Here is a 25,834-nt window from a genome sequence, read left to right as displayed (position 1 = left end):
AAAGAGATTGGTTTTGAATTGAAAGGTAAATATAACTTATCACATCACAGCTCTTCTGGGATTTGTTTCTTTGAAAATATTTGTCTTTCATCTCTCCCTACCCCAAATAGCTTATAGAAAACATGCCTGCTTTTCCCAATAAAATACTTAAGAGATGTTTTATTTTCCATATAACAGTATATGCTTCTGTAATATTTCTTGAAAAAAAACCTATCCTTTTGCACTAAATATTTTTGAAAATTTTGAAGTAGTTTTAAATAATTTATGAAAAAGAGCCATATTGTCAATTTTATCTTTAAAACCATTCCTAAACTTGCATGATTGCATCAGTCATTTGTTACGAAATATATATTGTTAGTGAATCGAAATCTAACAAGGAACATTGAACAACATGAGTAATTCTAGATCTACTCTGCAGTATACACAAAACAGTGAAGGTCACTTTACTGTCAAGATAAAGGTCAATTTATTGTGGACGCAGAAGGTACCTGTGCAGTCGCTGGGCCTGCTCCTAAGAATTGCTGAACATCTGTAATTCCCACCCACGAGTGGCAACTCTGAATGCTCAGCATTTCTGAGGCTGAAAGTTAATAAAAAGCACCAAGTATTATAAAGTGCTTTGTTTGAGTTAATAAATGGGAAAGTGTATTTATTTTTAAACCAAATACAGTTAGTTGTCAGTATACAATTTTTTGCTGTTATAGAATAAATGTTTACTTATCCTACAAAGCACAAGTATCATGACAGAGTTGTAACAGTGTGATGCAGTTTCTCTGTACAGTAGTTCTTAATGTTGCAATTTATTCAGAAATAAATTTATGTTATGATGTATATCCTCTTTGCCTTCCTAAAAAGTTCATGAACGTGCTATGGGTTTTTTTGACCTATTAAAGAATATTTGCCTGCCATTCCTGTAGCTTCTCAAAGCTCTGCTTCTGAATGAAAACCTGACCCCTGGCCCTGAGAAAACAGGTCAGAGCAAGCTCCAGGTCCTACCTCAGTACCAAAGCTATGGCTTTACTCAGGTTCCACAATTCATTCAGGTGATACTAAGAATGTTATGATTAGCCTTGTATCACAGTAAAATAAAGAGAAATTACATGTTCATGCTGAGAATTAACCCCAGAATAACTCCCAACATACCAAATCCCTATTAGTGCTCACTCCGGGTGAACATGGGACGGACAAGTTCAGGAGTTTCTTCTGCTTGTTTAAGTTTGTGCAGATATTTACTGCCCTACTGCCTAGACATAAAGGTATTTCTTCTGACAAACAGACAAAGAAACCAACACTTAGCTGAGTAAATCAGAACAGGACTTGTCCACCATTAAAAAAGGCTGAAAAAGATTAAAGTCAACTTTAATTACACATAAATGAGAACTTCATACTACATACAATTTTAAGTAAAATATCAGAGTAAATTACGTGCAGTTCAGCCTCTCTGCATACATGAGCATAACGCAGGTTGTTAATATCACGAGGACGTGTAGGGGGTGGCTGCTCACTATCTTTCCCAATACAAACTGGGACCGAACAAACGCAACTCATACAAGCCAGATTCAATGCAAACAAAAAGAGACAACATGTTATCAAAGGAGAGGATGCAAAACTTGTACATGGGTTCAAGTGGGAGCTGGATAAGTACTTGAGAGAGATGGACCGCAATTTACTAGATAAGGCAACCTCTGTGAGCCTCAGGAGATGCCCTGGCCAGCAGAGGCCACCCATGGGAGCAGCAGACATTTGCCTCAGCACTTGCTGCAGCACTGGTCCCCACCAGGGCCGCCCCGCTCCCCTTCTTACTCTGCAAGAAGGCTTCAGAGAAAGGTGCCTTCCCCCTGGTGTTGACTCCACCACCCACCTAATGAAGAGCAGAATCTGGCCTGTAGATACATTAATTCAAAGACAGGAGAATTACCTAGTAAAAAATAAGTATTTAAAACCTTCATTTTTAGTTTGGTTTTGTTGAGGTTGCTTTTAATGCTGGGATCATTAGAAGGTGAAAAATTATAATCTTCCTCAATTTTATCATAACACTGAAGATTTTCATAGTATCTTCAAGTAAATTAAGCATTTTGCTGTGGTCTAGGATAAAAATGTTCACCTTTTATAGTTATTCTATTTAATTGAGAAGGTAAGTTTTCTGGAGAGGCCGATTTTGCTGTTCCTCTTGTCCAGTTTCATGCAGAGCTGCGTGACAGACAAGCATAGGAATGTCACCATGAATTCTACGCTCTGACTTTCAAAAAAGGGGAAAGAAAAGCCACCACTCCATTGAAATAAAGAGCCCACATGAGTGAGTGAGTTAATAAATAAAACAGATTCCAGCTGAGAAGGAAAGCACATCCATACTAGCCAATTTAAGAATTCCTAAGCCTTTGCTAAGTATGAGCAAACTCATAATGCCACCGCTTCAATTTTTCAAACCCAATCTAAAAGCAGTCATCACCAGGAACGGGCCCTCAGAAAGCAACTTGCAGCTGTACAGCATTTAGCAGGACAGACAGTTAAATTAGACAGCTGAACTATCAAACTAATTAAAACAATTTGCAGTGAAGACAGGTCTGGCTGATGGATACTGTGCCCTCCTCCCAGCTTCAGCTGAAAACTGGGCAGTAAAACGCATCAAACTGGAAAATATAACCAAGCAGGATATATTTCATACCCTTTTAACTAACTACCCAGGAAATGCAAGTGATCACGCAGAAGGAGCCAAAAAAGATATTCTCACAAAATGCCACTTTTAAAACATGAGTGGGTATGAGTATTATTATCCTCACCTATTCAGAAAAGAATTTGAATCTCAAGACATACAAAAAGCACACATCAAGAGTCCAAGGACACATTGTATGCTTACATGGAAATCCTCATCCCTGTCTTGCAAAATGTATGTTTTGTAACTGTCCTGGGGAAGTTACATGATACAAGCTAAGGGCTGCTTTGCCAGAAAAACAAACTTGTGTAGTCACAGAGGTATATACCAGAAGGATTCAGAAGTCTAAAGGACAGAAAAATACAGCAAATATGATTTCCACTGTGACAGCCCTTACTGAAGCACACTTCAGGAGTCTCCTGAGGTAATCCTTTTCAATAAGGTCACAGTGAATCAAGTGTGCCAGTGTTTCAGGATAAGGTCGAAAGCCGCATCCCACTCCAACCACCCAGTGATTAAAGTGGCAGCTTGGAGAGTATAAGGCATGTAGAAGCCAAATGTTTTTATAAGATTAAAAAGGCACCAGACAATAGAGTTAGAGCACACACATACGCTATTTTGGTTTCAGGGACTGAAGTGGAATTAGAGAAAGGGATCAAGCTGCTACCAGAGACACAGAATGGTTTTAGGATAATACATCTATACAACGCACTCTTAACGTCTATCTCTACAATTTATTAAACCTACATACGGGTAAACCAAGGTGCAGAGAGCCTAACATCAAAGCATCCATATGATGGTACCTAGAGTACTATTAAAGTTCTTATGAGGCGCCAAGTCAGCACACATTTCGGCAGTGCTGTGAATCACACCAGATGTCAACGTATTTCACATTTGAGCCGGAAACCTGGATAACTTAGCCTGAAAAGCAATTCTACTCGCTCAGTGAATCTAGGGAGAGTCAGAAATAGAGCCCACATGGCCTCCCAGTCCAATGCCTGGTCTACAAAACCTCAACTCACAATTTCACATAAAAATAGGACCATAGCTTGAAGAGAAAAGCTACAACAGATGTCTGATTCACTGTATCACTAGCGTAGTATAAGAGAAAAATCATAAAGGAAAAGGCAACAGAAAATAACCGAACTTGAAAGATTCAGGAAAAAAAATATCTAGTTCCTAATCTCAGTCCAAAGAATTTTTTTTACTTTGTAATGGTTACACAGCAAGTCAAAATTCAGTTTTTAACTATGTAGCAGTATTTGTACACATTTAATTACATTAATTTTCCTCCATTTTTGCCAGCTGAAAGTCCCCCACGTCACACCTGTTAGAACAGGTACAAATGGATCTCGGGACACTGGGCAATTCTAAAGTAACACAGAACTGCATTGCCCTTCCTGCCCCTTTCAATTCCGGATCACCAAGACACACTTTTGATATCATAAGCCTTTGCACAAGACAACAGGAAACACCACACGTGTTACAGTAACATTAATATCAGCCACTTCGCCTACTGGTAAAGTTTAATTTTAAATGATCTGCGGCACACTACTTAGTTCTCCCACAACGCAACACTACTTGAAACAACCGGGACACTTGCCAAGCGATGACAGGCACTTTTATTTCTTCATTTACACACAAGGATGCTGGCAAGCACTCAGATAGGCAGAACGCATCAGCGGTGACAACTTCCTATTAAATTTAACATTTAGAAGTCAAGTCCATAACCACCCAGAGACGTATAATATAAACAAAATACCTCCAAGTTCATTCTCTGCTGCGCACTCCCTCCCTCCCTTCTCAGTCAACACACGCACTTTATTCAATCCTACCTTCTTTGCCTCTTCATTCTTCTCCCAAGGCAGCTGGACAAGACCAGTCAGCTCTGCTCCTTCACTACTACCCTGCAAAGAGCAACTGCACTTTCAGCTGCTCTGTTAGGAAGTGGGGAGAGCTCTGCACAGGTGAAACCTGTTGGTAATTGCTGGCAAGAGGTAAGCCTGGGCTAGAGGTCATTGTACGGTGCTAAATAACTTGCAGGAGTTCCTCATCCATGTCTCAGTTTATGTCATGATCCTTGGCTCCAAATCTTTGCTGTGTAGAGTTTCTTCATGCTGGCCATAATCGTTAGGCCAGGATTCAGAGTCACCACCCATATTATTTTTTTACCTTAGGTGAAAATGGGAGAATGAGGGCCGAGCAGAAAGGAATGGAATGAATGGAAAGATGTGGGCAAGTATGAAAGAGGGTGAGTGGAAGTTTAACTACAGCATGCGTGCAATAGTCAATAGCAATGCAGTTCTCAAATGGTTGCTGGTTTTCTCCAGAAATACCAAGTGGCACCTTGTATTACAAGTAGCAAAACTGGCATTTTAATTCAATACTTTATTACACAACAAAAAAATTAATACAAAAGTACGCAGAGCAAGTGCATAACACCACCCTTTTCACACCTGAGACTATTATGATGCTGTAAATTTTCTTTATTAAAAGGGTTACAAGTTAAAAATGACACACAAAGAAATGGGGCCATCCTACTGGATTAATTTGCACTAATCATGGTTTCTCTCTGGTGACTGAGATAACAGAGTCAGGCTCTTCTTGGTGGTACCCAGCAAAGAGGCAACATGCACAGATTGAAATACAAGAAAACATTCCATTAAAACATAAGGGAAAAAAAACCTAACTTTTTTTACTGTGAGAGTGATCAAACACTAAGCAGGTTTCCCAGAGTAACTGTGGAGTCTCCATCCTTGGAGACATTCAAAACCACATCAGTCCTGGGCAGCCTGCTTGGCTGGCAGTGCTTTGTGCCAGGGTGTTGTATTAGATGAACCCCAGAGGTCCCTTCCAACTTCCACTATTCTGCAATTCCGTATCTAACCGACACCAGCAAAGTCAAACCACCAAAATCTAGATAACTCTTTCTACTTCAACAAAGCTGAAGGCGAACAGAGAGTAAAACAACAGATCTGAAAGACTGAGTTTATTGACTATGAAACTCACAAAGTAGGCATATACGAAACTGGATCTTTCCTTCTCTTCAGTCAGTGCCATATTCTACAGGTGTTGTCCTTGCTCCCTAGTAATAAACACACATTGTGAAGGAATCATTTAGCTCTACCACACAATTTATCCAATTTTGTTTACACCTACATCAACAACCTACCCAGAATGCTGAGGACCCAGAGAAATATTTTCCTGTCTGTGACTAGTAAGACACAGCAGGACCTACAGCAATATTTTTAGCTGAGATCATCCTGCATTTCATATTTTGTAGTTCAGTCAAAAGATGGAAGCAATCACAAATACTCTGTTCACACCTTTTCTCACTCCCACAACTTTTTGTCCGAAATAAAGGAAACCTGAACAGAGTTCAGTGCCAAATACACAAAAGGTGTGCTCCCATTTAAAAAGCTTTGCCTTTTGCTCATCCAGACCTCCCTCGCTGCAACGCATTGTGAGAAAACAGCTTAGTCATTGGTCAGGTGTTAGTATATGCCCATAGGAGAGATGGTAGGGTATGCCCACGCCTTTATACAAATTTGTTCATTCACTTAAACCTCAGTTCAAAAGTGAGTTTCTAGCTTTTCTTGACTATGTTTTAAGTCACTGCTGGTATCTGTATTTGGGATATGGCCCCAGGAAACTTTTCAGACTTTTTTTTTTTTACCGTAACAAGATTTCAAATATCTCTCAAAAAAAGAAAAGAAAAAAAAAGAGGAATATATTAGTTACCTGTAATGATTATATCGCCTTTGTAATTGAAAGCGCAGGAGAATATCTCATCAATATGACCCTCTAATACCTGAAGGCAGTGTCCAGTAGCAGCATCCCAGAGTCGAGCTGTTTTATCAGAGCTGGCTGTTAGTATATGATTGCCTTTAGGGTTGAAACATACCTTTAAAAAATATAGAAAAAAGTTATAGTACTTAGCAAGTCAACATGCCTAAAAAGGAAGTGTACCTAGTGATTAAAAGATTAAAACAGAAACCAGCAACTCTTGCATTCAGCTTTTGAGATAAAATTAAGGATAGTATTCCACCAGAGTCACCCTGCCAAACTTCTGCGGCTGAAAACTTTGTGTATGTAAAATAGTCTATATACAATGACCTCACTACAGGATCAAGACTTCAGAATATTATCCCCCAAAAATCACAATTGCTTTACAACTGCAACAACTTTATTTAAAAGTTATCATTATTCCAATGTAAAATTTATACATATTTTATAGAATTCTATGTTAAATAACATACGTGTCTGTAAAAACAAAACTTCCACTGAAGGCAACTTATTTTGTAGTGTGTCTTCATAATTGCTAAACATTCATTGCCAAACTTGCATGCATTTCCAGATAATCAGATATATTTTTATGGCACTAACCGGACAATACCAGGGTTATTATCTAATGCAAAATTGCTTAATTACTGAGGGCAATAATCCCTCTTCTCCAGAAATCCGATTTCCAAATAATAACCTTCCCAAGTGATCACAGCTACACAGAACATCTGCAGAAACAGATTGACTTTTCAACATGCCCCCGGATGAGCAGATTCTCACTTCCAGCAAAGAAATCATGCCAGCACTGAGGACCCTGATGGAAGCTGTCCCTAACCTACCCACATGTCAGCATGTATTTGGGCTGCATTCCTCAGTGCATCTACACTGAGTGTGAAATATTGCAGTGAGTATATTAAGTGAGGAAAGACTAACCCTTCTGAACTTAATATTCTCTCAGCAGAGTGATATAATAGCCATATCAATACAATGAAAGCATGTGAGTCTTGTTCACGAAGAACCATCCTAATTTTAAAATATTAATATTTCAGTTACAAAATACATCAAACAAAAGCAGCACAGACTTAGCATACTAGTCTGGATGCTAGTGAAAACTATCCATTTGAAAGAATAATGAAAAGTTGCAAGCATTAAATAACAAAGTTTGAAAAATATGTACAATTTTGCAAGTAACCTAATGGATTTGGAACTGAACTTTGGCTTTCAAAATTGAGCCAGACAAGACTGCCAAAGTACATGAGCACACTCTTCATGACCAAGTGATTTTTGAAACAGGCTTTATAATTCCCTTATGCACTTTTGAAAATAAGACTCTCCATGTATTTTGCCACAGAAATACGCTTTTTCTGTTCCGTTCCACAAATTGGGTGTGCAGAGAAATGACAAAGAGTAAAGAGGAGCAGATCTGGTAGAACCAAGGAATAAGGGTGATGGTAACAGCCTTAGAGGCAATAGCCTAAAGATGTCATCAAGAGACTAAAAAACTTGTGCTTATTCTGTCAGAGAATCTGGGGACTCCAAGGGCGTAATAACACAAGTACAATTTAGGACAGGTCAGACAGAAGCTGTATTAACTATGATCATAGTGAGAGGACATTTGGAGAGAGCATCTCCCTCTCTGCTCCCTGTTCTTTGCCAGGTGATTGCAGAGACCCAACCTATATACTGTTTCAGAAAAAGGAAAGATGTAAGGAAAAACAATCATTTCAGTGTTAACAAAGCCAGGTATCCCTGGGAGAGACGGACTTCTTCCATAGCTTGCTAACTGCCGCAATTCTAAGGAATCAAATAGTAAATAATATGACAACATGGAGAGATGGCTTTTGGTGGAGCCTATAGGAGTAGTACACCCACTATTATCTTAGCTCAGAAGTGGGGAGTTGGAAACAATCATCAAATGATAGCTTTTAGTCGAAAGGAATATTTTTTTTAGTAAAGATAACTTCCTAGCCAGACTTTTCAATCTTAAATATTAATGATTTTACCACCATATACTTTAACAGGATTCCTGTGTCATGGAATAACTGGTGGATTGGATGTCACACATAATCAAATAAGAAAAGGTGCAAACCACGAACAACTTACCTTTGAAATTTCACCTCCATGCCCTTCTAGCTTTGCAATGCACTTTTTGGTTTCTGCATTATAGACTCTTGCAGATCCTGTTGTAGTAGATTAGGAGCCATTTGTGACTGTTATGCTTAAGCATGCATTTCAGCAAGAACATTTTAATAAGGTCGGAAAGGCCTCATCCTCAGGTTTGATTTCAAAAAACAAAATAGAAGACAATCTTAACGCAGTTTCTCCAAGGACAAAGTATGTCAAAAAGCTTCTGTAATCTGGTTGGAAAAGGTTGACTTCTTAATGGTTTCTGCTGGAAAACTTCTAAAATGTGAATACAAATGTCTACACAGAACTTGGACCACTGAAGTCTGTAATTTCAGAATGCATGTACAATGTATTCAGAAAGCTTTCGTTATATTTCAGATATTCATTCTATTTAATAAATTATTAATTATATTTAATAATCTATTGTTTACATTTCAGGAAACTTTCTGCATTGTCTTATGTCTTAATTTAGTAACTACAGCAAATTAAATCCAAGCAGCGCCCCCCATCCAGTCTGGTATCCTGTTTCTGAAGGTGCAAATCAAAACACACAAGAATGTAAAAATAATACGGTATGTCATTATGCACTATAATATAACATGGTACAGGTGAATACAAAAAACTGTTTATTGCACTTCCTAAAAAAAGAATAAGCATGTAAAACTACTGCATAACAATAACAAAACAAAATTGCTTCTTTCACTACCTCTCTATTGCGTATTCTCTTGCTGTGCATTTGGAAAGCCTAATTGCAAATTCACTGTTAAAATTCCAACTACCTTTTTCATTTAAGCCTAAATTTGAGTGACTCAAATCAAACTTCACTCAAAAACTACTTACCTAAACATTTAAAATGCATTTCCACCCACAAGTGAAATATTTTCCTGCAAGTTTGAAGTTAAATGGGAAAGACATGTTGAGTGGATTAAAGTGTAAAAAATAAGAAAATTTTCCCTGGGGAAAACTTCTTACGTTTACTGCCAAACTTTCTATAATGCAACAAATGTTGCTGGATCTATAGTTTTGATTCATGATAATCCTCTTTCACCAAGCTACATTCAAAGCAAAACCAAAGGAAAAGGACAAAGGTGTTTTATGCTGCTACTGCAATTCTTACAGCAGTCCCGGTCTCTCCACTTACCATCAGCGGAGGCGGTTGCAATACGCTGGCCAGCATAATCAAAGCAGACATCCAGTATTTCATCACTGTGACCTGTTAAAGTTGCTATATGCGTCCCAGTCATAGCATTCCACAGCTGCATAGATAAATAAGGGTAATTTTTTTGCTTATTTTGACTAATTTACTTGATAGATATCCAGCTGATCCATAAAGCGACATGTATAGGCCCTTTCTGATGTCTGACAATGTATTAACATGAAACCTGGATATAAATCAATAAAGAGTCACTGTTTAGTCAGTTTAATGAAGTCCTATATATTTTTTATTTCAGTGTATTGATCAATCGAGCCTTAAAACATATATTGTTAATTAACTGGACTTCACTGAAATGAATAGCTTACAAGTTTTGCATTTAGTTGTAAATTCTTTAATGAATTACATGTACTAGTTTAAAATAATGCTCCTCCATTTACAAAAGACATATTTTTATATATCAAGTAGCCATATTCAGTACACACTCAACTTTCTTACCATGCATGTTTTGTCCATTGATCCAGTGACAATGAGAGAACAGTCCCAGTTGAACTGTGCACTGCTAATCTCTCCCCGGTGACCTATTAAAGTATGTAACAACCTACAAAAAAGAGAATTTACATTTTTAGTGTGTATTTTGATATATGCATATAAATTACAAGTAAGTTTATAAAATGGTATAGTTAAGGTGTCAAGTCTTCATCGTTTTATCCATTAAAGCAATTAAAAGGAGTGGTACAGCTCATTTAGGATTCTAGCACTACATCAATTCCATATTTTTTTGTCTTCGAGACAGAGAGGCAGTAAGGAATAAAATGGAAAAGCCCTCCCTGCTTCCCTGCTCTTTCAAAATTATTTTAGTGAATGTATTTCCAGTGAAATGTGATGATTTTCCAGTGCCAGAGACAGATTTCTTGTATTCATCTATATACAAGGCACACACACCAAGTTTTTCCACATTACTCTCCCATTATCCTACTTCAATGAACTGTAAACAGTACATCTTTGAAACTCCATAATATCTAAACCTTTTATAAAATGCACTGAAGACCAAATGGAACTTAATCAGGTACTTAATGTAAGCATGTTCCCAAGTAATAGGCAAACAACGGCCAAAATGAAATATGATTTCTAATCCTCATTAATCCTAAACTTCTTGCTGGCAACACTAGTTCCATTAAATTCTTCAGCTTTAGCTGAATATAGAGAGTACAATTAGCCATTATTCCTTCCTATGAGTTAATGGCCTATAAGGCAATGAACCCTAAAAATGATTAATTGAGATATAGACATATTAAAGGATTAGTAAATTAGGTTATTATCACAATGCTAATATCACTGTATCATTAATAGAAAACTGCTTGAACTAATGGATAAACTAACGACTAGAAAAACAACTAAATGACTTTAAGTGACAGAAATGCTTTTATTCATTGCATAAGATATATAAGGGTAGCTAAATTAATATATATGCTAAATGAACAGCAAAGTAAATCTGAGCAATTGAAGTTTCTATTCGTTTATGATAACAAAAACTTGATTAAACTCATGTCATTTTATAGAATTGCTCCTTTTACTTCCTAACAGTATGAGGTCTGCACCGTTGTAATTGTGTAGACCTTTTCACAGTAAAAACAAAAATGAACAAGCAGAAAACAGTGGAAAGCTTCTTAGTTTTGTGAACATATTATTTGGCCATCAAAACTGCTGTTATTGTAATACCTAATACCCAAAATACCTAATAATGAAAAATGTTTTAATTTAAAGTTTAAATGCTTTCATTTCCAAATTTCATAAAGGCAGTCCAGGCTTCAAGCTTCAACACAAATATCTGATCAATAAGCAGAATAAATAGCAACATGTGGAACACCTCACAAAAACCACTATCTACCATATAAACAATTAGAAAGAACCCAGAAAACAGGCTTGTGAAATGACATAAAAATTTTCCATTTAAATTATTTTTAAAAAAAATTAGCTTCAGTCATGATAATAATTCTTTAGCCTTCAATTTCCAGTGAGAATTGATATATAGATGCTCTAATATTTGCACCATAATTGTGAATAAGAAGAAACTGTCTCTCAGCATCCTGGTGTCCAGCATTCCTGACCCCAGTTACAGGCTCTTGATTTGTCAAATGAAGCTCTGAAGACACCTTCAACTGAACCATAGCTGACTGTATCTACTATGGAAAAATTATTGATGAAATGCAGGCCTGTGTTACAGAAGCATGTCCCGTGTCATCCCAACCCCCTTCCCTTTTGTTTTTTTAATTATTTTTTAATTCTAACATTTTATGAAGAAAATCTTGATCCTTCTTGAGATTTCTTGTTCCTACATCAACTTCCCTCAGGACAATTCTGGATACCTACCCAGAATAAAACTGAGGAACACAGTCACTCATCAGAGTCAGCCAGCAAAATTGAAAGAAACTTCAAGTTCAATTTGGAAAGCAGTGTTTCTCAGGTATTTCATATAGTGAAAGATGGGCACACACAACCTCACCTACAAGATTTTTGCACATCTGTCTGAACCTGTATACAGCAAAGTATGATTTACTCAGTCTTTCTGACAGCAACTTTTCATTACTACTAAAGGTATACATGCCCAACTGCCATCTAAAAGGCTGAATGCTGGCCCTGGCACAATTATATTAGCACAAGCTAATTACCAGAGCTGCCAGTGTTTAAACAAGAAATTTATCCTTCACATTCCACTTCCTGGTATTGACCCTGACGTAAAGTCCACATTCATTTCTTAGAAAAAAAAGAATGCAACATGAAAATCCCAAGACTTTGAATTCGCTGCAGGGTCAGACAAGAAGCTGGAAGAAGAAGCTGTTTTCAAACAAAAACATTTGCAAGAACACCAGGCTGAATGAACTTGAATCCCAAGGTTCAGTTTGCTGAGTGAGTGCCTCCTAAGTATCTCCATGCCAAACATTAAACTGCTCGTGTTGAATAAGCTCAAAGCTTACAGGATCAAGCCTTAAATGATGTACTATGTGTACATTATTTTTTTAGATCACATTATTACTTTCATTTTGCCGTGTTACACATGGTTTATCGCCCCAAGATATCACTATAGACACACTTTTCTTTTATATATACATTTCAGAGAGATTCCCCTCGCTCTCACAAAAAGAAAAAAGACATGACCTCTGAAAACATAATAGAATGGTTATCTTCATAAATTACTTTGTCAGTAATCAGGGCAATCATTTTATTATTCTACTTATACCGAGTTTCCAGTTGAAAAAAAAGTGGATTTGTCAGGATAATACAACAAGTTGATATTTAACTACTACATTATTATTTGTTGGCACCATAAGCAAGACATTTTGTGCTCTGCAGTCAGAGCGGCCAAATTTTCTCCTCTTTATAAATTTATATCGACATAAAAGATTGTGGGAAGGAAAACAGACCCTCTGTAGTTTTTAAAGACAAAGTGACCAGACTAATTTTCTATGAGATAAAATATACTTTCTTTCTGCTTAAACAGCCTGTTCCATCTAGAAATTCTAGACATCTTCCAAACAGTGAGTTTTCCATGTTGATAAAATATTTTCCTGTTTGGAAAATTCATCAGCAACAAACACAGGATCTGTCCATTTTGCCTGCTTCCTCGCTGCTCATAACATGGAAATTCAGAGCAAAAAACATATACAAAAGCATTTCATAAACAGCATTCCTTTTCAGAAGAACAAAGGGAACCGGAGTGACAAATGATAAGATGAGGCAACGCATACTCTAAACAAACCAAAAATACAAGGTCTGTAATTTGTATCTCAACATTGTCTATTCATTTGTCATTAGAACATGCGATGTAAAATGATATTTATTAATACTTTAGTACCTGCCAGTGCCAACATCCCACACTGCTACTGTATGGTCAAAGGAGCCAGTGATAATCCTATCTCCAGTGGTGTTGAAGGACAACACAATAATTTCTGCTGAGTGCCCCTGAGAGAATTTTAAAAAAGGAGTATCAAAATGCAAATTGTGACTTTTCCATTAATGTAGTTTAATATGTAGCTTTTTTTCAGCAGCATAATCCTTCTATAACACTTCAATATATTATTTACTGTCTTGTCCAGTATATCACAATTTTGACAGAAAGATCTACTGGACTGTGGAATAGTCAATATCCCAACAACCGAAAAAAAATAAAGCACTTCACTTAAGCAGTGAGCAATTGTCCAGTGATGTCATCGGTGCATATTTTCCACATTTGATTTAAACAGAATCACATTTGTTTACTAATACATACTGAAATCAGATGATTCATTTACAGTAAACTACATCATTGGTGTTGGAGGAGAGGGTTGGAAAAATGAATTTAAACATACTTATTAGCTAAAGGTTCACACATTCCACTGCTCTTTGCTCTGTGTGGGGCTCTGAGGAAGACAAAGTCAAGGAGGAGAAAATGCCTTCCTCACTCTATAGGCTACATACACCAAAGGAAGCTTGTCCACTACCTGTTATTTAGGATTTTTGTGAGAGAAATGCAATGAAACGGCACAGGCCAATCTGAATCTGTGTAATCCCAGCAGGCCACGTAGAGCAAGGACACGTCACAATCTAGAGGTAATTGGATGGCTGTCCTCTGCTGATGCTTACAGGAAGAAGGGCCATACAAATGTTGTGTCTGACATTAACGTTCTCAGAGTTACTTTATGTTAATGCAGAGGAGGTCATAATTTACAGTATAGCAACATGTTTTAATGAGCAATAGAAGGCATTCCAATCTATAGCACTATTGTCACTGAAATGAGAAAATCTATCTTTTGATAAATAGGACTTCTTATAAAATAACAGCTTTATCATTCCCTTCAAGTTTTCTTAATCTGTTTTGTAACTATAGTCACCACAGACCACCTGGTAAAAGAAACTGCAAGTTTTAGAACTGTTGTAACGGTTATACTGTTATTTATCTCAGAAAGCAAGGAACGTCTTTAAAAACATAAGGAAGGGAAACATACACTTAAAGTGACTATTTCTTCTCCTTTCTCTATATCCCATAATTTGGCAGTGGTATCCATGCTTCCAGTCGCCACCAATGTGCTCTGAAGATTAAATGATAAACATACCTGTAGCAAGAAACATTGGATGGAAAAAGTTAGAGTGTTATTTATATACATTTTCTCAAAAATGAGTCAGCTTTACTACTTTTAAACAAAAGACAAAAGTCTGACTTAATATTTTATGCAGAGTTCTTCCAGCAGCTCACTAGAAGAGCAACAAATCCTTATCACATAGCTCTGGATGACTAAAATCAAATGAACTAATTGGCTGCTTTGCTAATGGCAATGCATTAAAAAGACTTACTGGAAGATTTCCTGCATTGTTTTCTGAGCCTAGACTAAAACTCCCTATTTAGGTGCTTCATTTTGGGTCACAGGCAGAAATTATTTAGTTTAACAAGTTTTAATGAAAATCAAGACTGAAGCAGTTTCTTAATTTATTAACAGCACATAGTTAACTGGCAGAGAACTATGTATTCACTATCAGTATCTTTAATATAATAAAACTCATGCAATCTTAATAAACAGCTACAAATATTCAAACCTCCTCCTCTAACTCCACGAAGTTTTCGTCACACACACTTTCACACTCTTGCATGCACACTCCCTCATCCTCTCGCACAGGATGAGTGGGTTACAAGTGCACCCCCCTTTCCTAGGACTAGGTGTTCCCCTACCTGCACACACCTCCCCTAGGAGACACAAGTGCTCTGGCTTTAGTTGAACACACGCCACTTCCTACCATCTGCTGATCCACGTACCAGAGAGAAGGCACACAAATTCACATATGTACATCTCCTGGGGGGGAAGATGGGGCCTTTTTGTTGAACCCCATACTGACAATCCACTAGCCAGATGCAGATCCCTCGTGGTGTCTCCAAAAGGAAGGCTACGCTCCCCGGCCTAGGCACAGATTGTGATACCCTCAGTGACTTCTGGAAGCACCAGAGCAGGTTTTGACAACTGTTGCTTCCGGACTAATGTCTCCCCCACCCTGTTATAAATTGCCTTGATTCTTTCATCTTTTTCTACTTCTTTCTTTTTCTTTACTTCAAAATTCTACTTCTTTATTTCAAAATTCTCTTTGAGATTCTCCAGTTACTGTTCAATCCAACTGACAGTTCTCCGTAACACTATTATTTGGTACCCTTCCTCTTTAAGTTGACCGGTTTGGGGCACAGACCCTCCAGACAGTTTTGCGTACCCACAAACACACTCTGTACACTCACACTCGTATCTTAACAGCTGTCATTATCCAGGCCATTTGCCAAGGGCGTCCCCACAACACCGTATTTATTTACAAAAAACAAGAACAAAAGCTCAACAACTTCCTTAATTCATTTTTCACATTAAAATATCATGTACTCATCTTCCCATTGTCTGTAATTATTCAGTGTGATTGTTTTGCTAATAAAGAATAGGAGGTGCCATTTAAAAAGAAAAACAGTAGCTGAGGTCACTGGTGCATTTTCATTATGTCCATTTCTTTTTTTTCTGTTTTTTTAAACTGAATAACTATGAACATGCCCTTGCCAAGAATGTATCATACACAATAATGGCCTTTCCAGGTGCCATTCAGAGAAACACATCATTTTCTGCTGGCTATTATCTTCTACTAATTACTTGCTCGCGCAACTCATAACACTTTGGGTGTAATCTAACGCCTACAGAAGTCAGAAGAAATTGAGAGGCTTTTAAATACTTAGCTAACTGATTTGTGGAAGCAAAATCACTGCAGCCTGTCTCAATAGGCAAACATGTTCTCCATTGTAAGGGATAACTGTTCTGAATTATCCAGAGAAACAAAAACCCACCAAAACCAGTCTCACCTTCCACCAAGGGAAACTGCCATTTTCTCAAACTAGTTATAGTAATCTACAAATTAAATTCCAATTGTTTCCAGAAACAATTTCCAGAAATGCTTTATTGAATAATGATTGTATAGCTATTTTTGTTGAAAAAATATATTCTGCATTGAAATTAACAGTTTCAGTGGATTTGCCCTGATCTTTTAAATCAGAATGCTGTGCATCAAGATATTTGCTAATGCTGATAGGGATCTGAGTGCATTGGAAAGAAAACCAACCATTTTTAAGCTTAAACTATTTTCATTTCATATGTCTTTAACATTTCATCATCCCTCATATTCCCAGTTAATACACTTAAAATTTCAGAAATTCATTCTTCTATGGCTCCATTTGGTCCCGTACGTGAAGTACAGATCTCAGTGTGAAAGAAAGCAATACAAGCAATGTTGTTCTTCTGTATTTAGTTCTGCAAATGAAAGGCAACGCAGGACATATAGAAAAAAATAAGATATGTAAACAAACCAAGGAATAAATATGCGCAATAAATTGAAAATTCCAATCATTATGGTATTTTTCAAAAATGTTTTAACATTTAGCAAACAACTGAATTTGGAACAAAATAAAAATATTTCAAACTGTATAAAATGTTTTATTCTATTTCTTAACAACTGTCAGACTATCTTTTCTTGCAGTGCAGAAATGTTCAAAATATCCGAATGCATGAATAAATGCAGTAGAATAGCTGCCCCTTCCAATTTCAGCTCACAGGGACTTGGAACGCACAGCCATCAATGATGGTGTGAGGAAACATAAAGGAACAAGAAGCATCCATCAGTACTCACTATTTCTGCACTATGTCCTCTGAAAGTATGATAACATTTTCCTGTTTCTGTACTCCACAGTTTGCAGGTTTTATCAAAAGATCCAGTGGCAATCTTGTCACTAAGTGGAAAAAATCCTGTCATTTTTATTTAGAAAAAAAACTCTGACCTCAAAGACGGTAGAACTCACAGAAACAATACCCAGTTGTTGAATTTTGCATGCATTTTGGTGTATTCTGCCGCGCTGTAAGATCCTGGAGCAGGATTTCACAAACAGAAGTTACGTTAATGGAAAAAACTAGCAGACATAATTAGTTTCTGAAAGAGTTGCTGTGCCTATCTATTAGCACAGAAGTATTCATAACTGATGACTAATCTACATTAGGGATGAGGTTATCTGCTGTACTTCCAGATGTATTTAAAAATTATGTCATTTAATCAAATAGCATCTGTTTATCAACACTTATAAACTCTTTTTACAAGCAGTTTACCCACATTTCAGAGGTCAAACTCCACTCCCCCCAAAGTCGGTGGAAGTGTTGTGATCAACTGCAGTCAGAGCAAGACTGAACTGAAGTGAGGTACCCAGAAAATGTAGCATGGGACACTGTATCAAAACCTAAAGATTAGCAGAAAAAAAAAGTTCTTTTTTTACTGAACTTTATTTAGTGGCTCAGGGTTCTCATCTGGTTTTCACTTGCTATATATTGCTTCTCCGCTTTTATGTTACAGTCTAGTTATTGATCTTTGCACAGATTTTTGTCATACATTAGTTTCTTCAAGGTACATAAAAGAATATCACTAACTGCTTTTATAAAATAATGAATAATATCAGAATAAAAGACATTGACATAGTGGGTTCTAGGTTAGCTAAAGTTTTTCATTTAGAAGGAAATGACAATGCTCCAAATAGCATAAGAACAAGTCTTTAACAATTATTTCCTGATGCTAATTGTGTATTGCTTAAATTACAAATAGGACATCTGACAGTGAAAGCAGTAATGTGATTCAATATAGAAATAGGAATTAATTTCTCTTATTTTGCAGAGAAGCAAAACGATTTACTTACACACGACAGCTTCCTCAGGAAGCAAATGACAATGAAGCTTCGGGAGCTAACATGTAATTCCCTTCACCTAACATGTGGCAATTCTAACCTAGGGCAAACAGATAATGCAGAACACAAAAGATGCACAGATTCATATTTGACATTCTTACAGCGGCACCCTGTGGATTTTATAAAAATTACTCAAGAGCTGTGATACCTCTAAATCCTGTTCTAAATAATAACGTGTCATACCAAATGGAGAAATCCACTTTTGTTATGACAGAAACCTTCTTTCTCCTTAACTGAAGCAACATCATACACAAATTATAGCAGAAAAGATGCTTGAATACATATCTTATACAAATAAAATAGTGTCGTCCCGTGATGATTAGCTAGAGTTGAACTTTGAAAGAGTTCAAATCCTGAATTTGTAACTTGAGAGATAGTCTGTTTTCTGTATTTGCAAAATAACATGATTAGCAATTATGATGTATCTCAGAGAAAATGTATTTACCCATAGGGATTATTGAAAGCTATTGCATAGACAACATTTCCATGTCCCTCCAGCGTACGTAGCTCTTCTCCTGATGCAGTATCCCATACTTTGCAGGTTCTGTCATAGCTTCCAGTGATAAAGCTAAAGCAAAGAGAAATTACTTTCTGAATACAGTAAATATCTTACTGGTCCTGGTGCGTAGGCAAATGAGTTATTTCCACAGATTTCAGTTAGCACTGTTTCAGACCCTAAATATCTTCTTTCTTTCAAAAAAATAGATTAATGACCATAGAGGTACCTTTTCTTTTTTTTTTTTTTTTTTTTTTTTAAGTATTACTCATAAAATACCCTCGTTTCTAATCTTTAATGTATTTAAACTAGAAAGCAAGCTGCTGCTTTCAAGACATGAAGGAAAAAATGATTAGGCATGCGCCCACAGTGAAATCAACTAACATGAAATTCCACTACAGCGAAAGTCCCAAATGCATTTCTTTCAAAGATGCTTATAAGCAGCACAACTGAATTCTTTTTGCAGCAAGATAAAAGCACGGAAATTCCCTTACAATTTAATTTACAAATTCAAAACTTCAACTAGTGATTATGTATTTTGACTTTGAAAACAACTTACCGGGAACCAGATTTGTTAAATGCTACGTTAGTCAGTGGCAATATATGTGCTCTAAGTACCTGAAATAGAAGGGGGGGGGGGAGGGGGGAAGAATAAAACAACAGTTGATGCAAATAAAAAAAAAAAAACCACAATATCTCAAATTATTCGATAGGTTAATATTTTCTCACCCTCCTGTCAGAATAGTAGATACAGGTGTAATACATTAATAGCTAACTACAAAATCTCCCTGGCCTCATCAGGTTATCACTGCAGATATTATATAGTATTGATTTCAAATTTATATTTTAGTTGAATCAACTGCCTTTTCCCCCATGTTTGCTTTTTCTCCACCTTCTCTGAGACCAGCAAGGTAACCCTAGATCAGAGCTGAAAGGGCAAAAACAAATGAGGAGATCACGTCTGGTGAGATCGCTGATGAAAGAAATCCCAAGTAATATTAACCCTTACATAGTCAATCAAGAGACGCAGCTGAATTGAGTATTTTGAGTCTTTTAGGTTATGGGATGCTTTTAGCTAGTATGTTATTTTGTTTTAAAAACCATAAAGAATAGAAATAAGATAAATCTACATCCTATGAGGTCATGAAAAAAAAGGTATGCAGAACCATAACAAAGATACTTATCAAGACAAAATCCAAAGAGGGAATTTCAAATTTTATGTCGGCCTGTATTGTGTAGGTTATGGAGGTGACTGGTTTTGTAAGATTGGTTCTAAGGTCCCTTAATCAGACCGTATATATGTTTCATGTAAACTACTTCATAGCCATAATAATACATATTAAGGTTTATTAAACATAGGCGAAAATGTTTGCAAATACTGCCAATGAAAGTCTGTGTGCTGTGATACTTTGAAAATGTCAAAATCTGGTTTGTGTTTGTATAAGGTGGCTACTATATAACAGGGTTTGCATTTGAACAACTTTCACCTATTACAAGCTGGCTTCTACTTGAGTCTAAAGCATAATAAAATCATATCCTGGAAAATCACAGCAATTACTGACAGTGAAGTAAAGGGATGTTAAAAATACAGCAGTGGCCTTCTCTGTAGTGTAAGAATGAAGAAGAAATTATTTATGAGCAACGCCATTTAATCACTGACATATTACCAGAGCTTCAACTTTTTGTTCTTATTTCTAGCTCTCTCAGCTGCCTGTCTCCAAAAGGAAAATGAACAGAGCTCAGACATCTTCTACTCAAAGAGTAAGGACTGATAAAATGGAAATAACAATGGTCAAGTGAAGGACTGAGAGAGAGAGAAAAAGAAAACATGTTTTATGTTAGAGAAACAGCAATTTCCATTCTCTACAGAAAGAAAGAGAAGTTTTACTTTCAGATACAGCAGTAGGAATGGGCAATCAAGATGTGGAAATGACAAAAATATTTTGCTTTTTTTTTAAAACAGCCACAGTACACAAATATCTGCATCTGAGAATCATAGAATCATAGAATGGCTTAGGTTGGAAAGGACCTTGAAGATCATCGAAATGGACAATTATGGAAATTTATGGAAATTTGATCCATGACATTTTTAGGGCTCCATGCAGGCAGCTCTGAACAACAAACATATTTAACAATTATGAAAAAAAAGGGAGGAAACCGAGATGGGTTTACGGTCAATTTCAGATCACAGAATTAATTCTGTTCTTCCAATGCCCAGTGCTGCAGTTGGTTCATCCACAGAACTCTAAGCCAGTAAGAACTGCTTGTGCAAATGATAATCAAACCCTAAAGCAATATTTTAAAAATGTACCTTGGTTCTGCAAAATCTGCTAAAGTAGTCCCTAAGATAAAAATCTGCAAATCGCTACAGCATACCATCGCTATGTAATAGTTTAAAACCTGAGAAATTATTACAAAAGCTTGTTTCTCTGCAGGGCGCCTAACACAACACCATCACCACAATTACTGGAAAAAACAAAAAGATGGGTTTATGCACTTCTTTAAGATTATGCTCCAGTGCAACAGGAAAAAATATTCATTTCCAAACAACGCAAACACATGCAACATTTTTTGGAAAAAAAAAAAAAAAATACTCTCTCTCCCACCCACCTCTTGTACTTTATTAGTATCTCAGAAGCACCTGATACTCATATTTCTTTTGCAAGCCTTAAATGGAACTGAAACATAAAACAAGTTCATTTCACACACTTCTAACCACACACCAAAGAAGGAAATAAGCCAGCACTGATTGGATTTGCCTGCCCCTAGTAGTTCCAAATTCAGAAGCTCAAATTTGGCACTTTACACGCCATTTACACTGAAATTTGAACACACATTTGATGATTTGTCAGTCTCTGTGATGAACAAACAATTTTAAAAGCTTGTGAAAAGCAAGGCATTACCTCAGTTGAGAGCATACCTTAAAACAGAACAGAAACTTTTTAAATTTAAGATGCCTTATTACATAGCTCTGTTTTCAAGGTTAAATACACAGATCTTTGCAGAATTCACCCAGACGTGTACTGTTGGTCAAAAGAATTCCATTGATATCTAGCAACATGTAAGGGGTTTTTTTAGCCAAACAAGCCAGCACAAAATTTCTCCCTTTTCTCCCTAAATTTAAGGTAACAATCAATAACATAGTACTGACCAGCAATTTTTACTGGCTACACATTGCCATCTGCTGACACAGTAAAGATACAACACTTAATTATTTCAGATTGCAACATGCAATCGCTGAAGTAATTTTATTTTTATTTCCACAATGAAATCCAATTAAACCTATTCTCTTCTGACAGACTGAATCCTGGATTTAAAGTCCTGAAAGATCTCTCTAATCATCATTCTTAAAAAGCTTACTCATTTAAAATAAATTTTTAAAGTACTGTCTGTAAGCCGAAGATGAGCCTTTCCCAGCAGCTTATTTACTTGGGATCTATTTGCAGGTTTTGTTTAAACGTAACTATGGGTGTTGCTGGTCCCCAGAGCCTTCCTTGACAAACAAGAGAATTATTTCTCTCCCTCCAAATCCCCCTTGTACATAAGCCTGTGTTAACAGTGCCTAGGAACAGTTATACCTCCCAGCCTTTTCCGGGTATTCCTGGCACACATAACCAGGCCAGACTCAGTTGCTCAAAACAGTGCAGAGGTGATTGAAAAGGGCTGAGAAACTGGCCATAAAGTCTAAATTTTGCTCTCTTGTACAATATGTAGCAGTAAAACATACTCACAACATCACAAATGAAAACCCCAAAAATGCCCCCAATTACTTTAAAGAAGTCTCTGACCTTAAAAAGATAGAATTTGTGATCCTCTTTTTCCCCTAGCTTCTCTTGCAATCTTCGTACTAAATGTATGACGTGTTCCTTGCATGAAGCTGTGATGAGAGGTTCTCCTTTTCGAATCTCTTCTACTAAGGCTACGGCATCTGTGCTAATTAGGAGGGGAAAAAAACACCACCAACAACAAAAAAAATAAAACGACCAAAACCAAAAAGCCAAACCCACCAGATTTCAGCCTCCAGCAATAATTATGAATATAAACCCAAGAATATTATTTACTTGCAGAGAAACTGAAGTAATTAAATGATATGCATTTATCTCATTCTGTAATGGCTTAAAGAGATATGGATAAATCTTTTTTGGTTTCTATACTTCCTTCCCCCTCTTACTAATGTTGTTCAGTAAGATTTAACTTTTAAAAAAATTAGCTTGGCAAGAAACTTACCTTTTAAAAGGATTTCCACAGAGGGTCAGACATGGGAGATGCGTATCCAAAACTGATAGTTTTGGAATAAATATTTACATTAAAGTGGAATTTCATAAATTCCAAATGAATTGCCCAGGATGATGCAACAAGACAAATTATATATGGAAAGTGTTAGACTTATCTCTGTCTGTGGCTTCACAAATCTATGCCTGTTCCTATAACTCTTAGTTATGACAATAACTTCCAAAACGTAGTCTGCAGCCTATTGGTGTCCATGGAGCCCCCAGGAAGTGGTTCACAGCTAGTCTGTGGAATTGGATCATCTTGCTATATTATCCAATAAACTGCTGATTCCTGGCCATCCATGAGAAACTGTGGGTTGACAATACCCGGCAGTCAAAGCACCAACATACACTTAAAACTAGTCAGAGCAAGAAAGCCTAGCATTTCCGTTAATATTTAAATTATTGCCGTCTAAAGGGGATTTTATCAGTCCTCTAAATGGGCTCCACTAACATCCCCATAAATTAGTTACCTCTTGGTGTTTATACTCTTGTTTAGTAATACCAGACATTTCTTTTACAAAGTGACTTGGTAGGTTTTATCCAGAGCACTAAGATGGACGGTTCCAGGTAGACAAAAATTAGTAATTTTTAAATTTGGATTTTTCATCTCGCATGTGCAGCCTACAAATAGCTGATGGGAGAGAATGAAGTAGAGGGAGACAGACTTTTCCCAGTACTGCCCACTGAGAGGACAAGAGCCAATGAGCACAAATGAGGAAAAAAACCCAAACTTGTTCTTTCAAAGAAGCCAACTTCAATTAGGTTTACAACAAAAGAAACCAGAAAACTTCCATTACTTGCATACTTAGTTTCTCCATACAAATGTATGAGAGGGAATCACTTGCCTGTCTTGCACCCTTACCATGGTTGTTATGAGGATTAATTAATTAACAGGAGAGATCTGAACTGATGTCTAGTTGTTATTTTTAGTGATTTCCACAGAGCTTAAAACAACATAACTGGGGGCTGACACACTTTTTGAAAACATTCTGAAGACCAGAAATGCTATATCAGAACCTAAGAAGAACTAACTGTCATTTATCACAACATTACAAATGTTAAGCGCTGTGTATTTCTGCTGGCTTTGTACAGGCATCTTGATAATCACAACTCTGTAAACAAAAAGAGGCTTCTCCTCTGAACAGAAAAGCATAATGGTAATATCAGCTGGAATGCAAAATTCTGTATTTAAAATAGTAAGAGAATGATTTGACTATATTATTTCCTTTTCTCTGTGTGTGCTTTAGTGAACAAAGACAGAGCTGACCTCAAGTATGTTTAAAACAATCAGAGAGTTGCATATGAGCATGCTATAAAACAGCAGAGAGCTGTTACCTAAAACAATATCGTACTTACTCAGGTCTCAGATCAAGTAAATCTATAGATCTGGTCTTTGGCTCATCCCCTTGTACATATTCCAGAATAATTCCTTAAAAAAAAAAACCAACAACAAAAAAGGTAATAAAAAGGTCTTAATTAGATGTCTGGGGATTTATAACATGCACCATAGAGAGCAACGCTTCCACTTTTATTCCTTCACGGACTTCAGCAGACCTACTTCCAGTTCTGGGAACTAGACGGAGGTTGGCTGCTCTTGCTGAGAGTTAGCAGGGTGGTGAACAACTATGATGTGTTTATATGATAAAAGATATTAAACATTATTATTTATAAGCCATTTGCTGTCCTGGAAATTAACAAGCTCTTTTTTCCCCAATAACTTTTTGCATTATTTCATCAGCTCTATTTTCAAAGAAGTTGTCCTGAAGATAGTTTGGTGTTCCAAGAAGCCTGGAAAACACATTTTACAAAACCTGTTCTGTGTTCACAAAGGCCTGTGTACAGTAATGTATAGAAAATCATAACACACTTTCCATTTCTAGGTATGCTCTGGCATCTCTGCACCTTCTACTGAGCTGAAGCATTAAAAAGTTTAACCACATTGCTTCCTGTTTTGAAATGGTTGTTAAAAGAGTTCTGCTGCTCCTTGGTTTTCTGTGGGAAAGGATAATTTAGATGATCTTCTAATGTCATTTTGCATTTTACCAAGTCCATAAGAAAAGTATTTAATTTGAAAGAAAGATGTTATTAAAATACACGTCCTAAGCTAGCCATCTCCATCATGTTTCACTTCTGAAAAATCATTAAGCCTCCTGAATTCATGATAAATGCTGAAGTCAGCTTAGCAGCACAGCTCTTCAAAGCGGGGTTCTGCTCGGAAAATTCACAGAAGAAAGAAGTAAGAAACGTGGCAACTTTCTGCTAAACAGACCCTTTGATGACACACAGACGTTCTTTGGTGCCGACTACCGTTCCTTTTGACCGTTTAAACTCATTACTGCAATGCAAACAAGACCACTTTGATTTCGCAATGATAAGTCATTAATTACAGCCCCGATGGGCAGTGAGCTGCTCCCGGCTGGAAGTCTCCCTACCGACCTCAGTGCCAAAACACCCGCACCTGAAGCCAATCCAGCGCGACCCACCCACTCACTCCTGCCCTCGCCCATGACAGAGGTGAGGAAAACCTCCATTACAGGAGACACCCCCCACACACACGCTCCGCACCTCCCTGAGA

General features: G+C 36.9%; 1 protein-coding gene across 1 annotated transcript in view; it reads right to left on the bottom strand.

Annotated features, from left to right (window-relative positions):
• Positions 1-5,703: 5,703 nt before the first annotated feature.
• Positions 5,704-25,834, bottom strand: part of DAW1 (dynein assembly factor with WDR repeat domains 1) — a 29,569-nt gene continuing 9,438 nt past the window's right edge. The window contains 12 exon segments of the mRNA XM_009890301.1: positions 5,704-5,738; positions 6,395-6,557; positions 8,540-8,616; positions 9,705-9,819; positions 10,215-10,317; positions 13,573-13,679; positions 14,702-14,809; positions 17,394-17,493; positions 18,935-19,057; positions 19,545-19,603; positions 22,774-22,918; positions 24,616-24,730. Of these exon segments, the coding sequence (XP_009888603.1) occupies positions 5,704-5,738; positions 6,395-6,557; positions 8,540-8,616; positions 9,705-9,819; positions 10,215-10,317; positions 13,573-13,679; positions 14,702-14,809; positions 17,394-17,493; positions 18,935-19,057; positions 19,545-19,603; positions 22,774-22,918; positions 24,616-24,730 (1,250 nt within the window).

This window comes from Charadrius vociferus, unplaced genomic scaffold, assembly GCF_000708025.1.
Source record: "Charadrius vociferus isolate BGI_N301 unplaced genomic scaffold, ASM70802v2 scaffold650, whole genome shotgun sequence".
In the NCBI taxonomy this organism is placed as follows: domain Eukaryota; kingdom Metazoa; phylum Chordata; class Aves; order Charadriiformes; family Charadriidae; genus Charadrius; species Charadrius vociferus.
The sequence above is the reverse complement of the archived record's forward strand: the minus strand, read 5'-3'. Positions and strand labels throughout refer to the sequence as shown.